This window comes from Calonectris borealis, chromosome 20, assembly GCF_964195595.1.
Source record: "Calonectris borealis chromosome 20, bCalBor7.hap1.2, whole genome shotgun sequence".
Lineage (NCBI taxonomy): Eukaryota > Metazoa > Chordata > Aves > Procellariiformes > Procellariidae > Calonectris > Calonectris borealis.
Genome location: NC_134331.1, coordinates 4,378,314 through 4,402,565, shown reverse-complemented (window position 1 = coordinate 4,402,565; position 24,252 = coordinate 4,378,314). Strand labels below are relative to the sequence as shown.

The 24,252-nt window shown below is 38.9% G+C and overlaps 2 protein-coding genes and 1 long non-coding RNA gene across 13 annotated transcripts in view; 1 reads left to right on the top strand and 2 right to left on the bottom strand.

Annotated features, from left to right (window-relative positions):
• The first annotated feature begins 254 nt into the window (after positions 1 to 254).
• CEP95 (centrosomal protein 95) lies at positions 255 to 22,374 on the top strand. Of its 7 annotated transcripts, none has more exons than XM_075169501.1 (22): positions 255 to 727; positions 2,232 to 2,360; positions 3,379 to 3,486; positions 4,398 to 4,511; positions 5,804 to 5,912; positions 6,384 to 6,493; positions 7,257 to 7,391; positions 8,191 to 8,405; positions 8,810 to 8,879; positions 9,531 to 9,577; positions 10,765 to 10,877; positions 11,198 to 11,324; positions 11,506 to 11,620; positions 12,449 to 12,627; positions 12,906 to 12,998; positions 13,909 to 14,059; positions 15,218 to 15,378; positions 15,873 to 15,947; positions 16,466 to 16,618; positions 17,697 to 17,843; positions 17,940 to 18,011; positions 18,082 to 22,374. In XM_075169501.1, the coding sequence occupies exons 1-22, from the start codon at positions 706 to 708 to the stop codon at positions 18,256 to 18,258; spliced, it is 2,622 nt and encodes an 873-aa protein (XP_075025602.1). In that variant the 5' UTR covers positions 255 to 705; the 3' UTR covers positions 18,259 to 22,374. The 7 variants fall into 7 exon arrangements, with proteins under 7 accessions (XP_075025602.1, XP_075025601.1, XP_075025600.1 ...); XM_075169500.1 differs by having other exon boundaries at positions 11,195 to 11,324; XM_075169499.1 differs by having other exon boundaries at positions 9,483 to 9,577.
• LOC142090940 (uncharacterized) lies at positions 6,834 to 11,512 on the bottom strand. The gene is made up of 2 exons (XR_012676676.1): positions 11,435 to 11,512; positions 6,834 to 11,365 (listed from the first exon to the last, which is right to left on the bottom strand). It is a non-coding gene; the product is annotated as an uncharacterized LOC142090940 (long non-coding RNA).
• The window catches only part of SMURF2 (SMAD specific E3 ubiquitin protein ligase 2), a 68,219-nt gene continuing 64,268 nt past the window's right edge, over positions 20,302 to 24,252 (bottom strand). For all 5 annotated transcript variants that reach the window (XM_075169505.1, XM_075169506.1, XM_075169509.1 and 2 more), the window contains one exon: positions 20,302 to 24,172. In XM_075169505.1, the coding sequence (XP_075025606.1) occupies positions 24,073 to 24,172 (100 nt within the window). In that variant the 3' untranslated portion in view covers positions 20,302 to 24,072. The remainder of the gene's footprint in view (positions 24,173 to 24,252) is intronic.

Below are 24,252 nucleotides of genomic sequence, written 5' to 3'. Positions count from 1 at the left end.
TCTGCCCACCTAATTTTGCTTGTGAAATGCGAACAACCGCCTCCCTGTCGGGTTGACGAAGGCGGACCCACCCCGGGCAAAGCCCCGCCGCCTCCACCTCACGGCCCGCGCTTTATCGCGCCGCCATTTTACGCCGCCAACTACCCTCAGGAGCCGAAACGCTCCTTGGCCAGCCACCAGTGCTGCCCGGGGGAGCTCAGCCCACAGGGCCCGGGCCGTGGGCAAAGGGAGGCGACACAAGCCGGGGAAGGCGGAGGGGAGCGGCCCGGGCGGAGGCCGGCAGGGCCCGCCCGCCGCGGCCGATCCCAGCCCGGGGTGGGGTTGCGGGGGGGGCTGCGGCGGCCGCACCGAGGGGCGCCTCTCACGTGACAGACGCGCGGTTCCCGCACCAGGAAGCGGGGGAGGGGGAGGCCACGTGACGTGTGCTGCGGCGTGGCTTTGAGGCACGGGCTCTCCTCTCGCCCCCCCCGTTTCCATGACGACCGGCCTTCCACAACCCACAACAGTAACGCCGGTGGATGCTTGAAGAAAACAACACCTGGCGGGCGGGGCCGGGGGCGGGCCCTCCCGCGGCGCGGCAGGGGGATAGTCCCGCCCCTTCCGGGGCAGCCTGCCCAATCAGCGCGGAGGACGCCGAGAGGGGCTATTTAAATTCCCCGGGGCGGGGCTGTCCCTGCCGTCCGTTGGTGCGTGAGGCGCCGCGCCATGGGCAGCGCTGAGGAGAGAGGTAGGGGCGGCCGGGACTGCTGAGGAGATCGCCCCTCTCCGGACCGCGGGCGCCTCTCCCTCGTGAATTTGTTGCCGCCGTGCCCTGCCCGCCGCTGGGGCTAGATCGTGGCGTGTCCCCGCCGTCCTGCAGGGCCTTGCGGTGGGGCGGGTGCGAGTCCCGGAGGAGCCGCCAGCCTTCGTGCCCTGCAGGGGTGGGGGAGGCAAGGTGGAGAGCTGCCTCTTCTCTCACGTCTACCTGGTCACCCACCTGCCGCTCGCATCGCTAACAGCGTCCATTTTATGCAGACGTGCTTTTCGTTAAAGCCGTCTTTTTCTTGTGGCTTTTTAAGATCTTTGTGTTAACCTCCCCTTCCCCTCTCTTGTCTTTGCCCTACCCCGGTGACACTTTTAAATTGATAAAGCTAGAGATGAACAGTAACCGAAGTTTTCTAAAACCTATCAGTCTGAAACGTAGGAGATGCTACTTTAACCTTTCATGCACCTGAAATTATGAAAACGTTAGGGTAAAGTAATTTCTGGAACTGAGTGAAAGTGATGGAAAAGCAATGCTCCCTGTGTACAGAAGAATAAAAACTGTACAAATTAATTTCTGTTAGTAATTGTATACCTTTTTCCTTCCAAAGATGACTTACCCATTCTCTAGTAATTTGAAGTCCTTGATAATACTTATTAAAATACTGTTTTGTTTGCAAAAGCAACATGTAGGGGAAAAATCCAACCTTAAGAGATCATAGACTAATGGAGAGGAAGACTTTTGTTCTTCCAAGTTGATATTTTAATTGGCTGACAACGAAGACTGTAGAGGATGCATGTACTTCAAAGCACTTTGAATTCAGGACTCAAAGTTTTGGGAAAATCAGACTGTTTATGTGCACATTTCACTGTGCTCAAGTGCTTCAGAGCATGCAGTTGGTGGGACCAGCTCCATATTCTTGTAATCACTAAACAGCAAACTAATAAAAGTAGTCGTTGAATTTAGCTTTCATGAAGAATACTTATATTAGCAGTGTTGTCATTGCCTAAGAGTATTAGAACTGGGTTTGTGAGACAGAAGCTCATGTTTTTCAAAAAAATTATATGTCATTTCTGATTCTTGATAAAGACGTATCAAAGTTAAGTCCTTCAGGGTTTGGAATTCCTGCCTATGCGGCAAGACCAAAATTTGCTTTCCATTATGTGGAAGAAAAAAAGTAATCTGCCCAGCCTGTGGTACTTCAGTACCCTTCAGCTCTCAAGTCCAGTTGTGAGTCTGTACTTGAACAAGATACTGGCGTGTATCATTCCTCACTCTCTGTCCATGTTTCCATCTGAAGTAAACAGGGCATGGAGCAGAAAGTGTACATGTTCAATATTTTGGATGATTGGGATAGCATGACTCGGATTCACCACGCATGGTGGAGTCAAAGACACTTAAATGGGTTCTGTCTTTCACTGTAACTAACCATGTCTTTATTTCTGTGTCTTTCAGTTCTGACATATTGATATGTTTTACTTCTTAATAGATTGGGTTGATGTTGCCAATGATCTTTTAAGGAGCTGTCATATAAACCAGCACATAAAGCATCTCTCAGAATGTGGTGCTGATGTGTTTGTTCATCTTTATGAGTCAATCTTAGGAGAAAAAGTACCAGGTGGGAATGATAATTTCTAAACATGCTTTTCTTTTTTTTTTTTGCCTCTGTTTTGTAATGTATATTTTGTAATGAACAAATTCAAGTTTGCAAAACTTACTACAGATGTAGGGTTTTTAAAGTATTTTTGTCCTTCCAAAGACAAACACATAAGATTTCATTCTTTAAGAAGATTTAAGTAATATTGGCTAATTTTTTTTTTTGTTTTTGACTGGTATGAATGGCAGCTATGAGGAGAGTTCAATAGTATAGCTACAGCAAAACTTTTTCTTTTGTAAATTAGGCCTTGAAAGCCATACACAGGCACAATACCTTTGAAGGGTGTGAATTGGCTCATTTCTCTTAAAGAAGTGTTAACACTGGAGCCTGTTCTTATAAAATGCTTAATACTTATAGTCTGCCAAAAGCTAAGCTGTGATTTAACTCTGATTTAACCCAACTCCATTTGACTTAAGTGACAAAAATTAAGCAATGGGTATACAATTATGTATTTGTTTGCTTTATAGTAAACTATTGCGTTTGGGAAGTGTCAAAACTCCTACTTGCAAAAGATTTTAATAGCACTGAGGTAACTGGCAGCTATTGGAGGTAGAAGTTCTGTTAAATATAAGCCTAGAACTAAAAATAACGTTGCTCCCAATTAAGTAGAATATATTGCATTCCAACTAGTCTCTGACAGGGGAAGAAGAGACCTTAACACAAACTGCAATTCCAATTTGATGATCTGAACTAAAGATGTGTGCTGGGAGTGAAGGAGAAAAAATACTTTAGTAGTTTCTATTCTTGAATTTAATACTTCAGCTGATAAAATCCTCATATCTTCCAGGGGGTGATCTAAGTTTGTACTCAGTATTTATAAAAGATTTCATATGACCACATGATATTTGGGCTTTTCACCAAGTACACAAGGTATTGAAAAAATACTAACTTGTAAGTGAAAGTTAAAGTAGTTTAGTCAAAACATCTGCAATAAGCTATCCATTCAGATAGCCTAAAATCTGTTATTTATTTTACATAGATTTCATAGCTACTCCTAGAAGTCAAGAGGATGATGCACATAATGTGCAAGCAGTAATAGATTCCCTGGCATTGGACTATTTGCAGGTCAGCTTGTCACACATCACTGGTAAGTACTCATTTTAATGTAGACAAACACCAGCTGAATATCTGTGGTTTAATTTGAACGTTTTATAAGAACCATATGTTATAAAGCATACTTTCATACTTACATGAAGGATCTTTTTCCTGTAGTGAATGTCATCAAAACACTGAACCCTTGCCTTGGACATCAGGTTATAAATTTAAACAGCAAGCAGAGAATAAATAAGAGCTGTCTTGTATGACACAGACCTGTAAGAAATGTTAAAGTTAACAATCAATGGTACTTCACTTGTCTGCTAAAGTGTTACCTGAAGTCTGTTACTGGCTCAGTATTTTTCTGTATGCAGTTAAAGCTTGGAGGCTGGGTTTTAAAACATGAGCCTTGAATTTCAAACTTGATACTGAATTTTAAAAAGTTGGTGAATAAAGACTTGAACCATGTTGTGTCTGTCCTTGTACACAGATAATAGCTTTCATTGAGTATTTGTATGTATAGTCTCGCATAACATAGTCTGCAAAGAATGAAAACTGCTTGCTTGATATGAAGCATCTCTTTCTAATTTGGTACCTGGACAGTATGGCTGGTATTTGTAATCCTGCCTGCCAGTCCATAGACTTGGTTCATGCTGTAGCTAGTATGTATAAGAAAATACTAAATACCAACTATCCCTGAAAATATCCCTGATTTTTTTTTTTTGTAGAAGCAGGTATAGCATCAATAAACTTTCACTTACTAGAACTGAAAATACGCAACTTTAGGAAACTTTTAAGATACCTTAAGCTTACGTACATAGCCATAAATGAGTGACCAGTTGTCTTCTGAGCTGACACCTTCATAAGAATTTCCAAGCACTCTTCTCCAGAAAACTCCTGTTTTTGAGAATTTTTCTTCTGTGAAGTACTGATTATTAATGTGTGGCAATACCTTCTCTTAAGGTGAGAACATTGTGAAAGGAGAAAGGGAATCTATCAGAAACCTCCTCGAAATATTTGACGGTTTGTTAGAGTATCTTACAGAAGAAGTCAGTGAATCTTCTTCTCAGAATGGAGGTGAGTAGACTGGTGTCCTAGTTAAGGTGTTATGTTCTGGTACTACTGTATGATGGGCAGCTTACTTTTTCTGTTTGTCTGCTATCAAGTTAGCTTGCTGAGCGCTTAGGTTCTCGTGACCATAGTTCTTGGTGTTCATGGATGGAATACAGCTCCCACTATAGGTAAAAACTGTTTCTTTGCTGTTCTCCTCACTAGCAGCTATAAGGAATGATATCCATTGGAAGATGTAAGCTTTGTGAAACCTCATTTCGGTATACCCATGGTGTTTCTAACGTAGCAAAGATTTATTTGATGTTTTTGCCTTATTTATAACCTTGACAATGCAGAAGAAGGACTGAAACTGACCATGGGGAGAGGAAATTTCAGTGGCCAAACTGAGTATTTACATTCCTTATTTTCAAAAACTTATAGAAGTTTTCATAAACTCATAAAACTTTTCCCCAAAACTTGTTAAAAGGCAAGAATTGGAGACCATACTCTTTCTGCTTCATTCTTGTGGCAGAAACCTACTCCAGACAATTCATCCTCTGTTAGTATGTTGCTTTTCAACTTGTAAATCAAATGATTTATGATTAGGATTCAGGGAGGGAAATGTTGACTTTAATTGGAACAATGAGCAAAAGTCCCTTTTACTTACTAGGAGACAAAGAGGGGATGACTTAAGCTTTCCTGTGAAGTGGGTCTTGGGAGCTGATCCATAGCAGGAGCTATTTTGAGGGAAGTGCTAAACAGGGGAAGAGAAGCTACTCAGCCCTTCAAAGGCATCATAATTACTGCAGACTAAGTACTGGTCTTGCTATCTTAAAGCTGAGAAGATTTGTCATCACTGGCTGTTGCACCCTGCGAGTAAAGGGGAGAGCATTTGGTGGCCGAGACAATTGCCTCCTGTCCTGTTTCACTGTAAATAGCAGAAAGAGGGCAGAAGCAATTTTCAGTGCCTGTACTTCTGCTTTTCCCTTCTCTCAGACTGCCAGTGCTGCTACCCAATAGGTGTTAGTGGCTCCAATTTTCTAGTTATAAGTACAGGATTTAATTCTTTTGAGGAAGAAGAAAGGGATTATTTATAATTGAAACAATGGGGTATATGATAGTTGTATCGCTTTTCAAAACTTACCATAAAAGTTGCCTCCTGCCCCAAGGGGGGGCATTACATGTCATCATTTTAGATATCATAATATCAATAATGTTTTATTACACCTGAACTGTTTTGATGATATTGGCAATAATACCTGTTAGTTAATAGGTAGAAGTAGTTTTCCTGAAAATAGTTGCCTCTTTATTATTAACAGATGAGGCAAATGTGCTGTCCAATAATGAAATTCAAATTGCATCTCGAGAGCAGCTGGAAAGCAATGCTGGTCAACTTATGCAACCTTCAATATTCTCATCAGCTGAAGGGTAAGAACAATTCTGAATATTTGCATTAACATAGTGATTGACTATTTTTTTGTGTATCTGTACAGAAACTAGTAGGTATGCAAGTAGGAAACATACTGATTACATACGTCAAATGGAATGTGAAGTAACTTTCTCCTTTAGCAGCAAGAGGGCTAAAATTAGATCCAGAAATTTTTTGCTCTTGAAGAGCGCTGATGGCATTTTGTTTCCCGTAGGTTTACTTCACATGTGAAATGAAACAAGTTGAAAACTCTGTCTCAGTTTTAAATGATTATATTCTAGTTAAACTGCGTTCGATTTATCTTTGTGACTTCAACATCAGATTGTTTTGTGGAAGCTGGTCTTTTACGTCCTACAGTATAATAGCCAGCTACCTGAAGTAGAGTTGCCACTCTTCTGCAGCTCCATCTTGTGGACTGAAGGGGCAAAGACTTTTAGAGTAAATATTTTACGGTTTTATCTTCCTCTTAGGTCCCAGTCAGAATTTTTTGTTCCATCTTGTGATGTAGATGGATCAGAATCTACCAGTGAATTAATTAGACTTGGAGATACTGCTCATTCATTTTCCAAGAGAGAAGAAGGTGAGTTTGGGTGAAAAAAATTTTAAGACTACTCTCTAGTAACATTTCTAGGCTTTTTTTTTTTTTTTCTTTTCTTAAAGTTATTTCTTTTAGACAAATACTTTGTTTTAAACTCTTATTTTACAAAAAAACCCACACCCCCCAAAAGAACCCAACCCACAATAAGCAAACGTACCTGTAGTTGATCTTGCTGAAGTTAAAATGTAGATTTCTTAAAGTATTTCAGACACTGTTTTTCCTGACTCCTGAGCTACATTATTTGAATAAAGGTTTGTTGTTTGACTTCTAATTCAGTTCTCCCTGCAAAAGCATTTTATTTTGTTCAATAGATTCTGAAGCCTTTAATTTATTTCATTTATTGCAGTGTAAAATGTATTACTTAAGACTGTAAAAAGGCTAGTAAGTTCATTCTTAAAGATGACTTGTTAGGAGCGTGTGCCACTTAAAAACATCACGGGTGGCTCTGGAACAAATAATGTGCAGAGTACTTAAATGGAGTCCATTCCTATTTCCCTATAAGAATATTCCTATTCTTATTGGTGATTAATCTCTCCAAGTAGAGGCATAAAGAAATATTATGAATTCTGAAACTTTTATTGAATAGAATTACAAGGAGGAATTTAACAGACCTATTTTTTGATCATAGTATGGATTGCTAACACCAAGTTATTAACATACCAAACCTGAAAATTGTCCATCTAAATAGTTCATAGCAAGATGCTTTATAGTTCTTAATTTAATCTTTTTCAAACACCACTTCTAGAATTCCAGTTGCCTGAATTGTTACCAGCAGAAAAGGACAGGGGGGTGGAAGAATCTAAAAACTCAGAGGCTATTGCAACATTACCTAGACAGTTTTCTGAACTTGAAAAGGCCATTGTAAAGGAAAAGGAAGATGGTGAGTATTTTTTCTTCTGATCTCTAATCTATCTGATTTTGACTAAGGGGTGTAGGGTACTAAGGTAGTGTAGAGGAGAACCTTAGTCATGAATGGAAGTACTTCGGCTATATTTTGAAATACATAAATCCTTTTCAGAAATTTTATATTTTAGTGTCCCAGAGTATGCAAACTTCATTATCTGGGGTATTTCTGCTTCAGCTAGCAAAATACTTAACGTAAAAAGTGCTTGTGGAAGATCCTAGCGTCCAAAATCATGTTCTCAAGGGGGCTTTCATGTTGTTCTTAAGGACAGTTATGGATAGTTGTGTATTGGGTGAATCACTCTGGCAGGTGGCAGCCGTCTTCTCCAGTGGTCCCTGGCCTCTGCTGACTATGGCTCTGTCATTGCTTAAAGTTCCTGCACATGAGCAGGCATTCCCCAGCATGTATCTAAAATGACTGTAGGGAAAATAACAGCAAATGGAAAGCTATTTACTGTGTATGCACATAGCTACACCCATGCAGTATGAGAGCAGTATATTCATATACACGTATATATATATACAGTCATGAAAAACTTGGTGCTCTTAGAAAAGTAGTGAGACAGGGAGGGGCTGCAGTATGTATCTCTGTAAGAGAAGTAACATTGTAAGGCATAAAAATGTTACAAAACTGTTCTATGCAATCCAACAAAGATGGTAGTTAACATTACATATTTAGAGACTTCTCTCTAATATGTATGGAGAATATACAAAACTAACATTCTACTTTTACAGATAACACTTGAAGTTTAAGTTCTTCGTATTTGTCTCTTAAGGATCAATGGAGCCTGTTCATACTATGGAACCTCAAAAAGAAAGTTTGAATGCCAGTGCTACAAAGCTTGGGGAGCCTATACAGCAAGCTATTCCTTTGCTACGGCCATTTCAGCCTTCGGAAGCCAGACGTCATTATCCTGTATGGAGAGATTATCAGAGCGCAGACAGCCAGTCAGCAGCTTTGGCTAACAGTCAAGGAGTGAAAATTCCCACTGTAAGTAAAAAACTATCTTTGACTTTTTTTTTTTTTTTTTTTAAGTTACCAATACTGCTTTCATTTTAAAAACCTTCTAGTATACTTGCAGAATGGGATTTGCTGGTCTCCAAAGAATACTTCTGAATGTGTCAGATTTTATCTTCAGTTCAAAGAATTTAGATTCTTCACTGAGTGTCCAGAGAGGAAGCTAATTTGAGGGGTGTGCTTATGTTATACACATATGCATCTCCATAATCAATGTAACTGCGCAGTTTAAAATACAGTAAACAAAATAATTCTAGTGTATTTTTATTTATCTATAAAATCAGCATTGACTTCCATATGCAGACAAACCTAATGTATGACCTTCCTGTCAACACTCTCTTGTGAATTTATAGAAAACATGTTGCTTTTTATTTCAGCTTGAGAAGTCACTTAGACAAAAATCTGAAGATGTTTCTGGTAATCTTCCTCTATCAAGGAAAATCCCTGGTGAGAGAGAATTTTGCTTCCTATAGGGTAACTCGTGTCAAATGTTGCATTTATTTTTATTGGCACTACAAGAAACATGGTTTTGAAACTACTAGTGCATTTTTTTAATTCAGCCACAAGTTCATATTTCTATCTCTGTTTTACAGAGAAACAAAAATAGGTTACTTTTAAGCTGTTCACTGAGCTGGAGAAAAATAATCTGTGTCCCCAGTTCAACTCCTTTCTTAGTTAATTCAGTTAAGATGTACCTATACTACAGAAATCTCTTCTAGCAGATAAATCCCATGGCTAATCTTATTCTGAGCAGAGAAACATGGACCAACAAGCCAGTTTGAACTCTAGGAAAAAGCCATTAACTGCTACTGGAGAAAAGGCTTAGAACCTAGTTTTCAGTACTTATTTTCTCTGTTGCCTGGGAAACACTGCTTACCTTTCTAGTTTCCATAGCATTCCCATGACACTGAACATTCAAAACTTGAGAAATTACCAAAATGAATGTCACAACTGTGTAACCACAATTGCTTTGTCATTCTGTTCTCTTCGAATAATTTGGTTCCAAAGGCCATGGATCACATCTTTTTTTACTTGTTCCCCACATCACAGTGCAGTCTATACCATCACCTGACACTTACCTGTCATCTGCTTCTGCAGTGGGAGACGAGGTGGTATCAAATGATGCTGAGGACAACGTGGCAAAGGTAGATGTTGCATCTTTACCTTATTTGTGGAAGTTCACTCGATATTTTTGGATTTCCACTTAATTTTCCTGATACCTTGTGGCACTTCGGGGCTATTTTCAAACCTGCTTTTGGCTTGCTTTCTTCAATATGCAATCAGTGATGCAATGTTGTTAGACTATGACTACGTACAGTTTATAAGTCACGTCAGTTCTTTCTGGAGGTGTTTGCTCAAGAAGTATAAGTGCCAGTACCTATAGAGTTCTAATTTATCACAACCAACCAGTTACTAGTTATCTTGGTTTTAATCAAAGATATATAAAACACAAGAGTACAGTCACGTCCTTTCTCTGAAGTGTATTAGTGTTCTAAACTAGTTAGAATTTTGGTTTTCTGGGGTTGTTCAGACTCCAATAAAATTCAGATTTTGCTTCCTTCCTAAAGATCACTGAACTGCCTGGCTATATTCTTTCATTTTATTTCCTTGCATTGTCCTTTGCTTTTCAAAAAATGCATAATGCAAAACCCACAAATTGATCAGCAGATGCCATTCTGTGCTCGTAGAAACATGTCTGTATAGGAAGTTCCCTACTCTGGAAAACACTTTTCTTGCCTTCCGCAACCACAAGAGGTACTCACAGACTTCATTTGTTCCAATAGTTTCAACAGCCTTTACTTCTACATTGTCTGCTTAAAACATTGTCTCTGTTTAAAACTCATTTTCCATTGGTGTATTTGCAAGTATATGCGTGCCAACCCCGAATTATTCCAGTTCAAACAGATAAGTTACCAGGCAGTACTAAACCACTGTAACTAAATTGCATAAGGATATAAGTGTTTTCTTTTAGTTTGTTGTGAATTGCAGCTTAGTCAATGCTCAGTGAGGTTCAGCTTCCTCGTATTACTTGGCATTAGTTCCAGGCTAATGAGGTAGTATGTAGGGATAGTCATATAACTTAACCTAGAGCTTGTTCTTCTGATTCCGTGGTTTAGCCAAACCAGGGAATCCAGCGATCTGGACATATAACTACTTTTACATAAATGCATACATACATATCTATGTATACATATAAAAAATCATAGAGTTTGAGATGGTTCTCGTATAAAAGCTGTTGCAGAATCTCTCTACTGACATGATTTATGGTATTTCTGAGCTTTACTGTGAAGATCTTAATAAAATCTTAATTTACTCTTACTCATTTTCCTAGGTTCCCTGGCAGACTTCATCTGCTTCCTCTTTACATCAAAAACTCTCACGATGTGCTGAACAAATAACACAAACTCCAAGACCCGAATCTAGATATCTGTCTCGAAAGAAAAGGCAAGTTCAGTTTTTTGGTACTGAGCCAAGCTAGCACTTTCATATACATGGCCACCCAGGCCCCCGCCCTGCCCCTTTAAAATAAGATCTCTTTCTCCTTGGCTGCATGACAGTGAAAGATTAATTTTAACAGAAAGAGTTCCTGTTACTCCTGACATATATGCATTTTCTTAAATATAGTTACAGGCATTTACACATTCAGCTTCTACTTAATCCTATAAAAAAGTGCACATGCAAAAAATGAACTGGAAATGTACAAGGTAATGCCTATCTTAAAGTTTTTAGAATAGAAATGAAATGTCTGTTTTCTGTTTTAGCAGATATGAAAATTCTACCACAGATTCACTTGAAGAGTCTCTTTCCCACAGAACAAAGGAAAAGCTATCCGAGCAAGAGCTTCATGAAGTGTCAGAAAAACTCTCTCGCAGGCTAAATGAACTAGATTTAGTAAGTGAAATCTATTCTTTGTTGTATCTGAGCAAGCTAGTCTTAGTAGTGATAGTGGAGAGAACCAGAATATAAATTTAATATTGATGAAAAGGAAACCTGCAACTAACACCTGACTTCAGACAGTTCTAAATTTTGAATGAACTATTGAACCTGACCCCCCAAAAAATCTGTCCAATAGATGTTAAAGAGAGCTTTGGGTGGGCACACCAGAGAAGAAGAGTTGACAGATGAGGACAACCTGTCTCAGCACAGTGACAGTGTCATGGATTACCGCCGAAGGAAAGCTGAACGAGGTAACAATTCTTATGCCACTTAAGTATTAGGATGGGAAGGAATATTAAAAAAAAAAAAATCCTTCTCATGTAAAGCTGATACCTGAACTACTCATAGTTAGTTACTAAGTTTTGTATTGTTAGTTCACTTACATTTTGTCTTTGATCCAAACCTGAGCAACAGTAACACTTACAATTAAGTTCCCATTTAACACTTAAATAGCTATGGTAAAACTTCACTAAAAATACAGAGCAAACACAGCTGCAGCAAAAAACATACAGAAAGTGGGGGGCGGGACAGAATACAAGCTCATTGATAGGACTGTGATTCTAAAATGGGGGCCTATTCACAATACACTTCACTGCAGATTCTTCTGTGCTGAACACAGCATGTACATCTAGGTATCTTGCAGACTTACTGTGCAGTGTGTGTTGGTGGCAATATGATTAAATAACCACCCTATATGTACACCAGGCTACAAAACTATCATATAATCTAATATCTAATCCACATGCATAACATTATATTGCAAGATGGAGCTGTTTGTGACCCTGGCATACAGACAGTCTCTCAGCGTGAGCTACCTTCAGTTGTCTTTGCTGCTTTTTCCTTTCCTGTCTTGAATATCTCCTGGCACCTTTGCTATTATATAAGCCCCAAAATTTGTGATTTGGGGCAGGGATAATTCTAAAGGCAAAGGCTTTAGCTTTTTATGACTTAATTTGTGCTAAACTTTTTGACTCTTATGCTGTATGGGTTTTTGGTTTTTTTTTTTCTTATGTTTAGCTGGAAGGGTTTTTGTTTGTTTGTTTCAAGTTAGATACTCAATGAATCACCTTTCCTTACAGACATACCACATCTAAGGTACCCAAGCAGGCCACGATCCCTTTCTCCATCCTCACCCTCATCTCAGCATCAACTCTTTTCGGAGTTGGAAGATAAACTTTGCAGTAATGGAACAGGCCAAATAAGGAAAATACACAGCCAGTTGCAAAAAGAAAGGGATGAAAGAACAAAAAAAGCAAAGGTAATTTCTAGGTTAGACCTATTGGTCATTCTTACCAACAGTTATAGTAAAAGCATTAAAACAGAATGCTCTTACTTAATGGGGGCATCTGGCCTCTTTAGTAATTTTGTACTGTTTTATCTGTAGACTGTTGAGGAAAAGACTTAAACCCCAAATTTTGCAAAAAAGAGAGTTTAAAGTGGAAGAAGCTACTTTGACCCATACACCGAACAAGTTAATGAGGTGGTCATATGGACTGATTATTTTCTCAGAAAGGTCCTCTTATTTTTATTTTCTAGATGGTTGCTAAAGCTTATGAAGATGAACTAAGAATTTATGAAGCTAGGGAGAGGCTTAGACTTTCCAAGCTCAGAGAAGTCATCAAGGAAATGGTATGTATGCACTATGGTGATTGCTGGTTGTGTTTTGGGTTTTGTTTTAAATTTGTCTAGATGATCTGTCCAGACACTGGATATGTCTTTTAGGTACAAAACCTCCCTGACTTCCAGTGTCATAGTTACAGCACTGTATACTACTAAAGTAGTAACCAGAAGGCCAGCTTTTCCTGAGATAGGTAGAACCAAGGGACAAGTAGTTTTAGAAGTTTCAGTGCTTCTATGTATTAAGAATATACCTGTTCTTATGGGTAACTTAACCACCATGCTTTTTACATGAAGTGGTAACTTCAAGGCACTCAGATTTAAAGAATTAAAGCTAAGTGAACAAGTAGATAGCCTCCATAGACTGGCCTAAACTTCACACAGATGGGCACTTCTTCACACACACACATTCCTAACAGCTAGCTTAATAAGGCTGGAGCCCCTGTACACTGTAGGCAATCTGCTTAATATTGTCATAGTCTTTTTTTAACTACTCTAAAAGTTGGGTTTGTGCAAGGATGATTCTCTAATGTTATGAATATGGCCAAGGGGTTTTTGCTACTTTTTTACATACTACTGCAATAGGAAAGAACCTGAGCTGAAAAGCTCTGTCATACCAATGTCCTGACAACGTAGGCTGCACTGGCCCTTTTCACCACCTTTGCAGAAGCAGTCCATAGGCTGCTGCAGTAGTGTTCAGTGCTGCAAAAGAGCTGAGGTTATGCAACAGTGAGATTTAACCTTTATTTGAACCTTGACCTGCATTTGGTAAATTGTGGCCTTCTGGAGAATCCAATTCAATATGTCCCAATTCTCATTCTAAAGTTTCAAAGACATTTAAGTTCTGATATCCAAACTATGTGATCTATCAGTCTTTCCCTTCTCATACCTGTTCTCCATCTGTTTTACATCTGCTCCTAAGGAACAAGAATACAAAGAAAACATCTTTAAAGAACCTCCAAAAATGCCTCAGCCAGTGAAAGTTTATTCTAGAAAAACCACACCTCGGAATCCCAAATACAGCCAGTGGATTCCAAAACGAGGGACTGTGAAGCCAAAGAAAGCAGCTCCAAGTAAGAACTGCAAAACTATACTTGGTGGAAAACTGGCATCTTTTGAAAGCATGTGTTGAACTCCAAGAATAAAGGCATCAGTCCAACATATACCAGTCAGCTGTAGCATATTCCCCTTCTTATGACCTCTATATGTCTGGATTTTTGTGAGGGAAGATAATGCTTTAAGTAAATGTAAACCACCAATGCACAATCAAAACTGTGACCCATTTGCTACCTCCTTAAAATCCCTTGGATTATTTTCAAGGCTTGTTTCCATTACTGCTACTCCACTATAGTCTGAGCTGAGTCTTGTCTTTTTTTTTTTTTCCTCTTTTTTTTTTTTCCTGAGCATGTATCAGATTTAAAATTGGGCCTTTAGCTTGAGTGGTCTGGTGCTGAGCCACGTACAGGTAGTAGAGCAGAATCTGTCAACTGCTATCATCTTCCTTTCAAGACCCTGCCGCGGTGGCGTTAACATTGCCACTGGTTTTGCTGGGCAAGTGATGCTCCAAGAACAGGCTCAGTTTTGGTAAATGGCATTATGCATGCTTATGTATAAGATCATGGTATAATCCCCTACATATCTGAATGTTGCTCAGGTACGCTGCCTTTCCTCCCCCGCCGCGTTTAAAGGGCATATACTTGGTTAGTACCCATTTGTTTCATCTCCCCATCATCTTTTCCTGCCAGAAAGATGTCATGGGAATGAGCTGGCTGCAAACCAGTTTATTTTCCACCTGTTTACTTGACCTGGATCTGTCACTACTACTGCTGTATTAGCATTATTTTAAGTTGCTGTAGCCAGTGAGAGAGAGAGAGATAAAGAAATCACTGATTAGTGATGGTCAGAACCATTTGAAGAAAGGAGGGGATACCCGTCTTAATTGGAAGCGGTGGTGGGAGGGAAGTAACGACTAAGCTATAAAAGCAATCCTTCAGCAGGAAAAAAAAAGAAAAAACACCAACAAAAACTTGGGATTGCTTTCGCCACTGCTGTACTGACAGAGTGATGTTATGTCCTGCTGGGTTTAGCCTGACATCATAACAGCAGCATGGTAGTTGTATATAGTGTTCAATCTAAAATATTTCATAACCTAGGCTGACACTGTCTGGAAGAATTTACCACTAAATGTATTCTCCAGGAATTTATTGCTTACATCTGTCTTTACCTTGTAGTGAAAGTAAGAGATGATGACCTCCTATTTCAGCTACTGGAAGAGTTTCCCCACCTGCATATTTCCCACCGTACTATGAATAAAATGTGGCAGCAGCAGCTTGCACATACTGAACAACTTAAGGCAGCTTCTGGCAGAACTAGACCAAAACTACAAAATGAAGTGAGCATTCTTATTCTTACCTTCTAAAGTATCAGCAGGGATAGTACCTCTGACAGGATCGTTAGCAGTCATCAGTTTGTATTGCATAATAAAATCATCCTGACTCTTTGTATGCAGCAACGTAGATGCGTACATGCACATCTAAAGCACACTATGAAAGGATGTATACCTGAGCTTGGTTAGTTAAATAGGGATGTACACATCTAGACACACGGGCTCAACTTTTTATCAGCCACTTGAATATAACGTTCACTTCTTATACTTGTTTATCTAGTACTGCCTAGGATTGCTATTGGTTTTTTAAAAGCATTTTGTAGATTTGAGTGCTAGTTTTGAACAGTCTTTTAGTTTAAAAGTTAGTTACGAGATATAAAAGTTGATTAACTTATGCATGGTAACTCTCAACATAAAAACCAAAACATAGCAGAGGGGCAATGTTTAAATCTCCTGTCCTGCAGAATGATGGAAGTAATTAGCTTTTTTTAAACCTCCAGGTTCAGCAAGCCCTGAAGAAGCATGAGCTTCTCGTTGCAATTATTAAAAAAGATCAAGACCATAACAAGAGACTGGTATGTTCATTAAAGGATATTTGTTACATAATACAAAAATTTCACGTTGAGCTAGCTGGAATGCATATTCCCTGGTCCATGAAAGTGGCTTTTTATCTTACAACAATTTTATGCCTCTTGAGTAGCTGTGGTCTCAAATGCCATGTAATCTGTTTGCTGTGTGGCTACTGAGGTTGTGGGACTGGAATATTATTATGACACTGCACTGTTGCTTTAAAAGCGCAAACAAATTCTAAGAATGTGCAAGGAGGAGAAACTTCAGGCTCCTGGTGTTGCTACCATGGCAGTGCTGACTCCTTAATTATATAGCGCTATATAATTAAGTGCCAAAATTAATGGCACCACTTTGCTACATCAGTGGTGACTAAAGCTTTAAACCGTAAATGCAGTGTAAAATCAGGGTAGGAAGAAGGTCCAAGGTAAAGGACACTATATATTTAGCAATGATTAACAAAGCTTTGCCTGCAGCAGTATCTATTGGAAGCGTGGTGGTCTTACAGCTACTGTTCTCCATTTAGCAAGAATTTAAGCAACGTATCTGCCGACAGAAATGGGCTCAGAATAAAGTGAGAGAGAAACGCCAGCAGATTGCTCGAGCCAGGAAATATTATGAAAATTACCGGGTTCAGCTGCGTGCCAAGATGATGCGGGCTAGGACACGGGAAGAAAGGGTAGGTACAAGATGTCTTGCTCGGCAAGTGTGGAATTTGTCTTTTTTGTTGGACGCCCGTGCTGAGGACCCATAGTCTGGTAGTTCAAATAATGGGACAAGTAGACAGAGAGCGAGTTAGAGAACAGAGCATAGGAGCCAGGATCAAATGGTTGGTCAGTCGAGGCCACAGATGAAAAGGTTCCTTTGGAAACACTGATAGAGTTCTGGGCAAACCACTGTAAAACAAGGAAGGATGCTTTATATGGGGTTAAGAGAAGGAGAGAAAGGGTGAAGTATCAGTATGGAAAAACAGGGCTGGTAACATGAGGAATTGGGGAAGTGAGTTTTCAGAAACAGTAGGATTAAGAAGTTGTTCCTACAGTTACTATCCAAAGAAAACAATCTAAATCTTCAGTTAAGGAAACTGATCAAAAAGACAGCCTTGTTATTCAGTTATGTTTGTTAAACGAAGTGGACTTTTTGACAGATATGATCTCTAATTAGGGCTGGACATCAGAGCTAAGGAAAGCAAGTAGAGTTATTACCCTTTGAGAATTGTGTATCTACTCTTGTACCTTTTAAAATACAAGACTAGAAGTTTAGTGCATAATCCACTATTAGTAATTTGAGAACTGTTTGCCTCAAGCTGGTAAATGTTCTGTTGTATGAATGGAAAGCCTGAGTACAGGCTGGATTTCCTGCTACTGGAAATCTGGATGAAGGTCCTGAAGTTAGACGACAGAACACAGGATGGGCTATAAATCACAGTGCATGTTTGAAGACTCTGGCTTGCATTGTCGGGTTGTCTGAACTGATTTTAAAAATGTAATGTACATTTGCTGTTCTTGCCCCTTTCTTAGTCAAATGACTAAACTGACATGAAAAATTTATTTTATCTATCAGAATTTCAGCTAAATGAGTAACACAAATACAGCTCAGCTGTATCTGTACCACCATTACTATATACATAATTGTGTGCTTTTTCATGGGCAATGATCTACCTTCATGCGATCACCCTTCCATCAGGACATAAAGCAGCTGAAAAATGTAAATGTTTCTGGGAAAGTTTTAGGTTTGCTTTTTTTAATTGCTGGCAGATATTTAAAAACTTATTTGAAGAAGGCTTAGAAATTCAGAAGCAAAGACTGAGGGACCTGAGAGCGTATGCTCAAGAGAAGCGTGCTGAGCAAAGGCGAGAGCATCAAAATGAGCTGGAGTCCATGGAGAACTATTACAAAGATCAGGTAAAGTTTAATCTGCATCAAAGACTGTTAATATTTTTTATACTAGAAGTCTTTCCTTTCTTTAATTGGTTCAGCTCAAACATGTGTTTTGCTTAGTTTTCCATGCTAGCAGAAGCTTTATCTCAAGAACGCCAAGAAATCCAAACCAGAGAGAAAGCACAAGCACAAGTAAGTATTTTTAATTTTGTGTAAATGTCATCTTTTTATGTGCTGTGGCTAATGCTTGTATTTTCTTTAGATGCTACAGAAAACAAAACGGGAATTGAGATCAAGGATGGAAAAGGAAATACAGCAACTGCAAGCAGCAATAATGCAAAGTGATGATGACACCTTTTTTCAAGAACTAGAAGCAGACAGACTGAAATCTAGACTTCAGATGGCTTCCTTTCAGCACAGCAAAAGCCGTTTCTTGTAAGACCACTGCAGTTCTCTCCGGCTAAGATGATGAGAATCTTTGAGAGCTGCTGTAACAGGAAGATGGTGTGTGGTGGTTTTTCTCTAAAACAGCAGGTCTATCATTTTGACATGTGTAGCTGCTGGTATCTGGGATCTCTACAGCACTTTTATGATCACCAATAAAGTTTTTAAACTACTTTCTACCTTCTTAGCAAGGCTGAGATAACGTTGAGCTCCACACAAAGGAGTGTGCTTCAGTGAAGTTATCTTAGTGGAGCAGTTGAATCCTAAGCCTCCTCTACAGCTGTGCTGGTTCCTATTGCTGGAGTTGAAAAACCACACTAACACCATTAGCCAGAAACTACTGGCATGGAAAGCTCCCAGAGAACAAGTATATCTTTAAAAGACCATCAATGGTTCAAGTTTCCTTTGGAAGGACAAGCTAGAGGGTACCTGCAGTAAGCCCGACAGAAAAATCAGTAATTTTAATATATTAAGCAAGGGAGGGCTACTTATTCTACACAATACTATGTTTGCAATTTTGGTGGTGCTGGCTTGTAATGGCAAACCATATAAAGTTGTTTTCTATTTCAAACTATGAAAATTCTTCTAAAGCAGTAAAATATAAGCTTCTGCAAGAATTGAAACCTGGAAAGGACCCGTGGACAGCATTCCTAATTATTTTCAATAGGGGTATACTAATAGGTGTATGCTCTGTAGGTGTTTCTGTAGCTATTTCAATTGTTGGATTTCACACAGGGTTTTCAAAACTACGTAAGCCCACATGTAAACAAGTAGTTTAGTTTCTATTGATCGATTTCAAAAGGGAGTCATAGTAATGCCACAGACAAATAGACAAGCAATAACAATTTAAGTAGTTTACCATGGTTGCTCTTAGAAGCAGATTATTTGGACAAGTTTTGCAAGGGTACTTGTATTTAGTACGCCGTTTAATTTTTTTAGGGAGAAGCAGATTAGTTCTAGTTCTGTCAGCGTGAAGCTAGAGTAAATAGTGATTAAAAATTCCAACATTCGGCTTTTACCTGAGGGTCTGCTTCTAGACAGAGTAGGAGCTGACAACAGGCGCTTATCTATACCTTTGTAGAATCATCATGTGCTATAAACAACACGTTTAGTACAAAATCCAGGTTTTGGCAGCTATGCATTATGGGCCCTATGAGATGCAAACACAGAGGGATGGATACTTAAACTGAGAACAGATTACATAAACCCGAGCTGATAATTAGTGAAGCCCATTACTGATCTATTCTCCTCTGCTTGACAAAATTATGATTTTTAAATAGTTTATCATCTTGGTAATGAGGATAAACTGAAGTGTAATTTTAAACAGGCTCTAGTGGAAGAGTTCTTGCTTAAAATTGCACGTGTGAGAAGTGATATAAACATACTGGAATTAATTGCATTGTATATATATTTAAAGCTTGCCATGAGATGGTGTCTGTTACGGCATTGACAACGCACTCAGTGAATTAGGCCTCATGCATTGGGAAGGGAAAAAAAAAAAAAAAAGAACTAAGCAGACAAAAAAGCCTCCAGCAGCTGGAGATGCTTCCTTTACAGATTAAACAAAACCCCAAAGACACACAACAAAAAAAACTCCACAAAACCAGAAACGCACACCCTGACCTTAACAACCATGTCCAGGGAGTTGCTGTAAGACAGGCTAATTTATCTCAGGGACAATATCTACCAGCTAGGTTGAGCAAATTTAACAAGTATTTACCAAATTTATTTACCTTTTTTCTTCCCTTAAGGAAGATGGTTTAGCTTTGCTGAATTTTGAGAGGAGACATCCGTTCACCAACGCCGAGAGAAAGTCCTTGCCAAGACACACGTACACCCTTACGTGAAAGCCAAAAGCAAGACCTTTTTTGTTTGACTAGAACGTTTAGCGCAATCCTTATTGTAGGTAACAGCAAGACACCAAGTTTTAAGTATTTTCTCCTGAAACAAAGTTGAGTTACTTAAAAATGATATTGTTACATTTTAAAGTAAATATTTAATTAAGAAAAACTTAAAACTTTTAAAACCATTGATGCTGTGACAGTGCAAACAGCATACAATTTATTGCTCAACTTCTGCATGGGTACATACATTAAGTACTTAAAAACCATTTTATACAGATTTTTTTGTTAAAGCTCATGTAACAGCTGGGTGAAAATACAATGATATCAATGCTAAAACACTCTGTAATAAATACAATGGAAATGATAAACTAAGAACTGTCAGTTTGTGGAGGAGTAATTACACTTGTATAAACTAATTACAACTACAGACAAAGCTCTGAGGATGTGGTAGAGCCAGAAACCTACTACATAGTGTAAAGTACAACAAATGGCACCTGTTAACTATATGGTGCTGTTTAAAATCTGAAGCAATTGGAGCATGCTACATTAAGCTGTATGATGCATACTTATGATATAGAAGCAAAGCTTTTACTTCCATCAATGCAGCCAGTTTAAACGCACCAGAAGTTCAATACAGATGTAGTGTTGTAGAACAAGAATTTAAAAACGGCTTGTGTGCTCTGGACTTTAGTACAACACAAAAATTTGGTACAAATAAATCAGTTTAGGGAAACTGAAACTATGTGCAAAAAAAATTAGAATACATACTGTACAAAGCACCATTACAAAACTCTTTACACCGAGAAATTAAATCCTCTGAAACTCAACTGTGTACTGTATATTTGAAATCTACAAAAGTCACTGTTCATAATTAAACATTCATAATGAAAAGCAACAGCATAAAACCATGATGTGACATCTCTCTAAAACAACTAAAGACTGGATAAAGTAAAACCCAGTAAGAGGGACACATTGAAATAAATATTCACATTAATCATGGGGTGAAAGTCCAAGGTTAAAATGCAATATTAGGCTTAGCACCTTTTTGAGGGGAAAGTAGCTGACGTGATCTTGAAACAAAATTTTGCAAAGGAATCAACCCTTTAACATTTTCAGATAAACGTCTGACTAGGTGATGAGGTGCTTTAGTTAAAGCTCTCAGTCATTATGAAGGTAGAAAGGCACTCAAAATACTTGGTATATTCATCCTCATCTGTCAGCTATGGAAAGTCAAATGTAGATTTGTCTAGTTTTGCCTATAATATATTAAATTTACAACATTTTTCTGTGGCAGTTAAAAAAAATTCTCTATGCCATACCAAAATGTTTGGTAGAACAAACAGATGTACTGCTAAGGCTGCTGTGAGAATGAAGGGTATTTATCAGCTGATCTAGAGTCCGTATTCTGCAGAGCTCTTCTCCTCCCTCCTCAAAAATGCTTTTATGACATAAGGGTGGCCATAACTACGCGTTCAATAAATTTACCAGCCTAAGCAGGCTGACGGGGAGAAGGTTCCTGGGAGGTGGGTATAGATGGTGTGGTCAGGAGACACTACAGAGAGAGTCTTTAAATAGCGCTGAGGTGAGCTGCCTGCTGCAAAGGGAACAGCAGCATACCTTCCCCCCGAATCACCTAACCGAGTCCTGACTTCTCCCAAAAGCTGGATCAAACTGGATTTTACGTTTTTCATGTTTCACAACCAGGGAGGCTGCAGCCATAGCCTGAGCAAGAGCAGGGGGGGAAGAAAAAAAGAAAAAAAAAAAGGCTTGTACAACACTGGAGTATCTATCCTGTGAACAGTGGTCAGAAGAACCTGTCTCTGTAAATATCATGTCTGTAAATTCACATCATACTCAAAACTTGCAGGGGTGAGAAGAGGTCTTTGGGAGTGTCTAAAGCAGTGGTCCCGACCACAGGCAGCAGTACTGAGTGAGAAACCCACTGGGCAACAACCGCTTTGCTCTCCCAGGCAACCTGGACAGATGTAGTGGTGGCTTCTCTGGTAAGAATATTACCTGAAAGGCGTGAATTAGGGATCCCAACTGGAGATGCAAAGGTACCAGCCATTTTTTGCATGAGTGCAATAGTCCCTTGAAATGAAGAAAAAAAAAGGGTCTGATATATTTCAAACCTGGCTGTCAAAGCAAGTTTCTTGGCTTTATGTTTACATCCCTAAGTAGCCTCATCTCTGCAGCCAGCCCAGAACGGGAAGCACGTCTCTCAGAACAAACCTTCCAGCAACAGCTGTACAAAAAAAATAATCAAATGAACATGTGGATTTGGCTCACCAGGTTCTTACCACAATTCTACAAAAGTAGTCCGTTGCCCACTTCCAACACACAACACCAGTAGTAGTTTACTCACTGTGGCAGTCAGATTTGGCAGAACAAAATTAAGTTCAAGCTCCACAGAACAGACAGAAAATTAGCTAGTTCACTGTGTGACTTACACTGCAAAAATGGAACAGCTGTTTACATCCCATTCTTTTAGCATTTTCAATACCCTTGACTTTCTTCTCATTGGCAGTGTAAAAATAGTGCAGATTTGATGATTAACTGTAACCTAAGTTAAAAAACCACAACACTGATTGGAAAAAAAAAAAACGCTACTTATTCCAAATATTCTCACCGCTGAGAGGAGAATGCCACCATCTCTTAAGCAGACTGATTTATCTACACACCACGAGCAGATCATACAGATCTTAACCGAGAATTCCCAAACTAACTTCAAAGTTCAGTTCCCTCTACTGGTAGTGCATTTTATTCCCCTTTGAAGAGATCAACCCATGTTATAATTCATATATATACTTACTTCCATCCCTACAATCAATAAATTATGTGCTTTTAAAACCTCATTTTCAAAGCACATTACACATATTTCAGTTAATACACCATTTTTCCGTAGTTGTAACCCACATGTCATGAGCAGCTAGACAAAGATTACAACATGTTTTACCTGATAAATCTTTAGCATCAACAAATACATAACATGATTTGGCTGCATTCAAACAAACTTTGGTTGACTGGACAGGATGGGTTCTGAAACGAACTGCTGACAGGCTTCTGCTGTCAAACATCACCTCATCAGCATGCTTAAAAAGTTGAAAAATGCAGTGTTTAAATTTAAAGTCAAAAGCAACAAAAAGTACTCTTGACAGACTTGTTAGAAAAACGCTGTTTTAAAAAAATCAGAACATCTACTGTTCATTAAAAAAGGTCTATTCCACATGTTAACACAAGTACTGTACCAAATACAGTATGTGTCACTCCACTAGAAATTTCGTTTAAGGAATCTGACAAGTGATATAAATAGGACCCCAAAACATCGTATTTGCAATTCATGCTTGACAAATATAAAAAAGCCCCCTGTGGTAACATTTCAGTTGAATTTACATTGCAGAATATAATGTTTTACTATAAGAAAATGCAGTTAACATGTAAGTGGCTTTAATTAAAAAGATTAATGATTCTTTCAGCCAATTTTATGCGAAGTTAGAATAAACCAAAATACTTTTTCCAAAAATAGCAGGTATAGGTGCTGTTCAGTATCATACATTTAAAACAGGCTGAAACGTGACTTGTACCGACTGCTGAAGTTGTGTCTTGGTATCTGAGAATAGAAATCAGGTAGGCAAATATAATAGATTACCTTTTACAAAAATAGTAGTAGTCTTTAAGTATAGAATACTGCTTAACTGTTGAAATGTAGGAAAAGTCAGCATTCTGTATGTTCAAGATATTAGTTTTTAATAGCAGCTGAATGATCCTATGGCAGGAACCACAGAATCTATTTTCTTGAAATAAAAAAAAAAAAAAAAATTCCAAAGTTGTCCTTTCCCTCCCAGTGTCCTAGTGTAGAAAAGGGAAAGTTTCCTGTATTTCAAGCATTTCTTGAGTCTTGGCTGAGGGAAGGGCTTTCTGGCTGACAGGAGTATAAATAGAGTCTCAGGTAAGCCTGTGAAGGGTCATTCCACAGCAAACCCGCATGTTTCTTCAATGGCAGTTAGCAGCTTCTCGTATAGCTTGTCATAGCTTTCGTAAGGAGGAATGTCTATTCGGTTAAAGCTGTGGATAGAGGCAGAGAAGTTTCAGCCATCTGGAACTTCAAGCATCACCTAGCACAGTTCTGTTACACTTCATTTAAC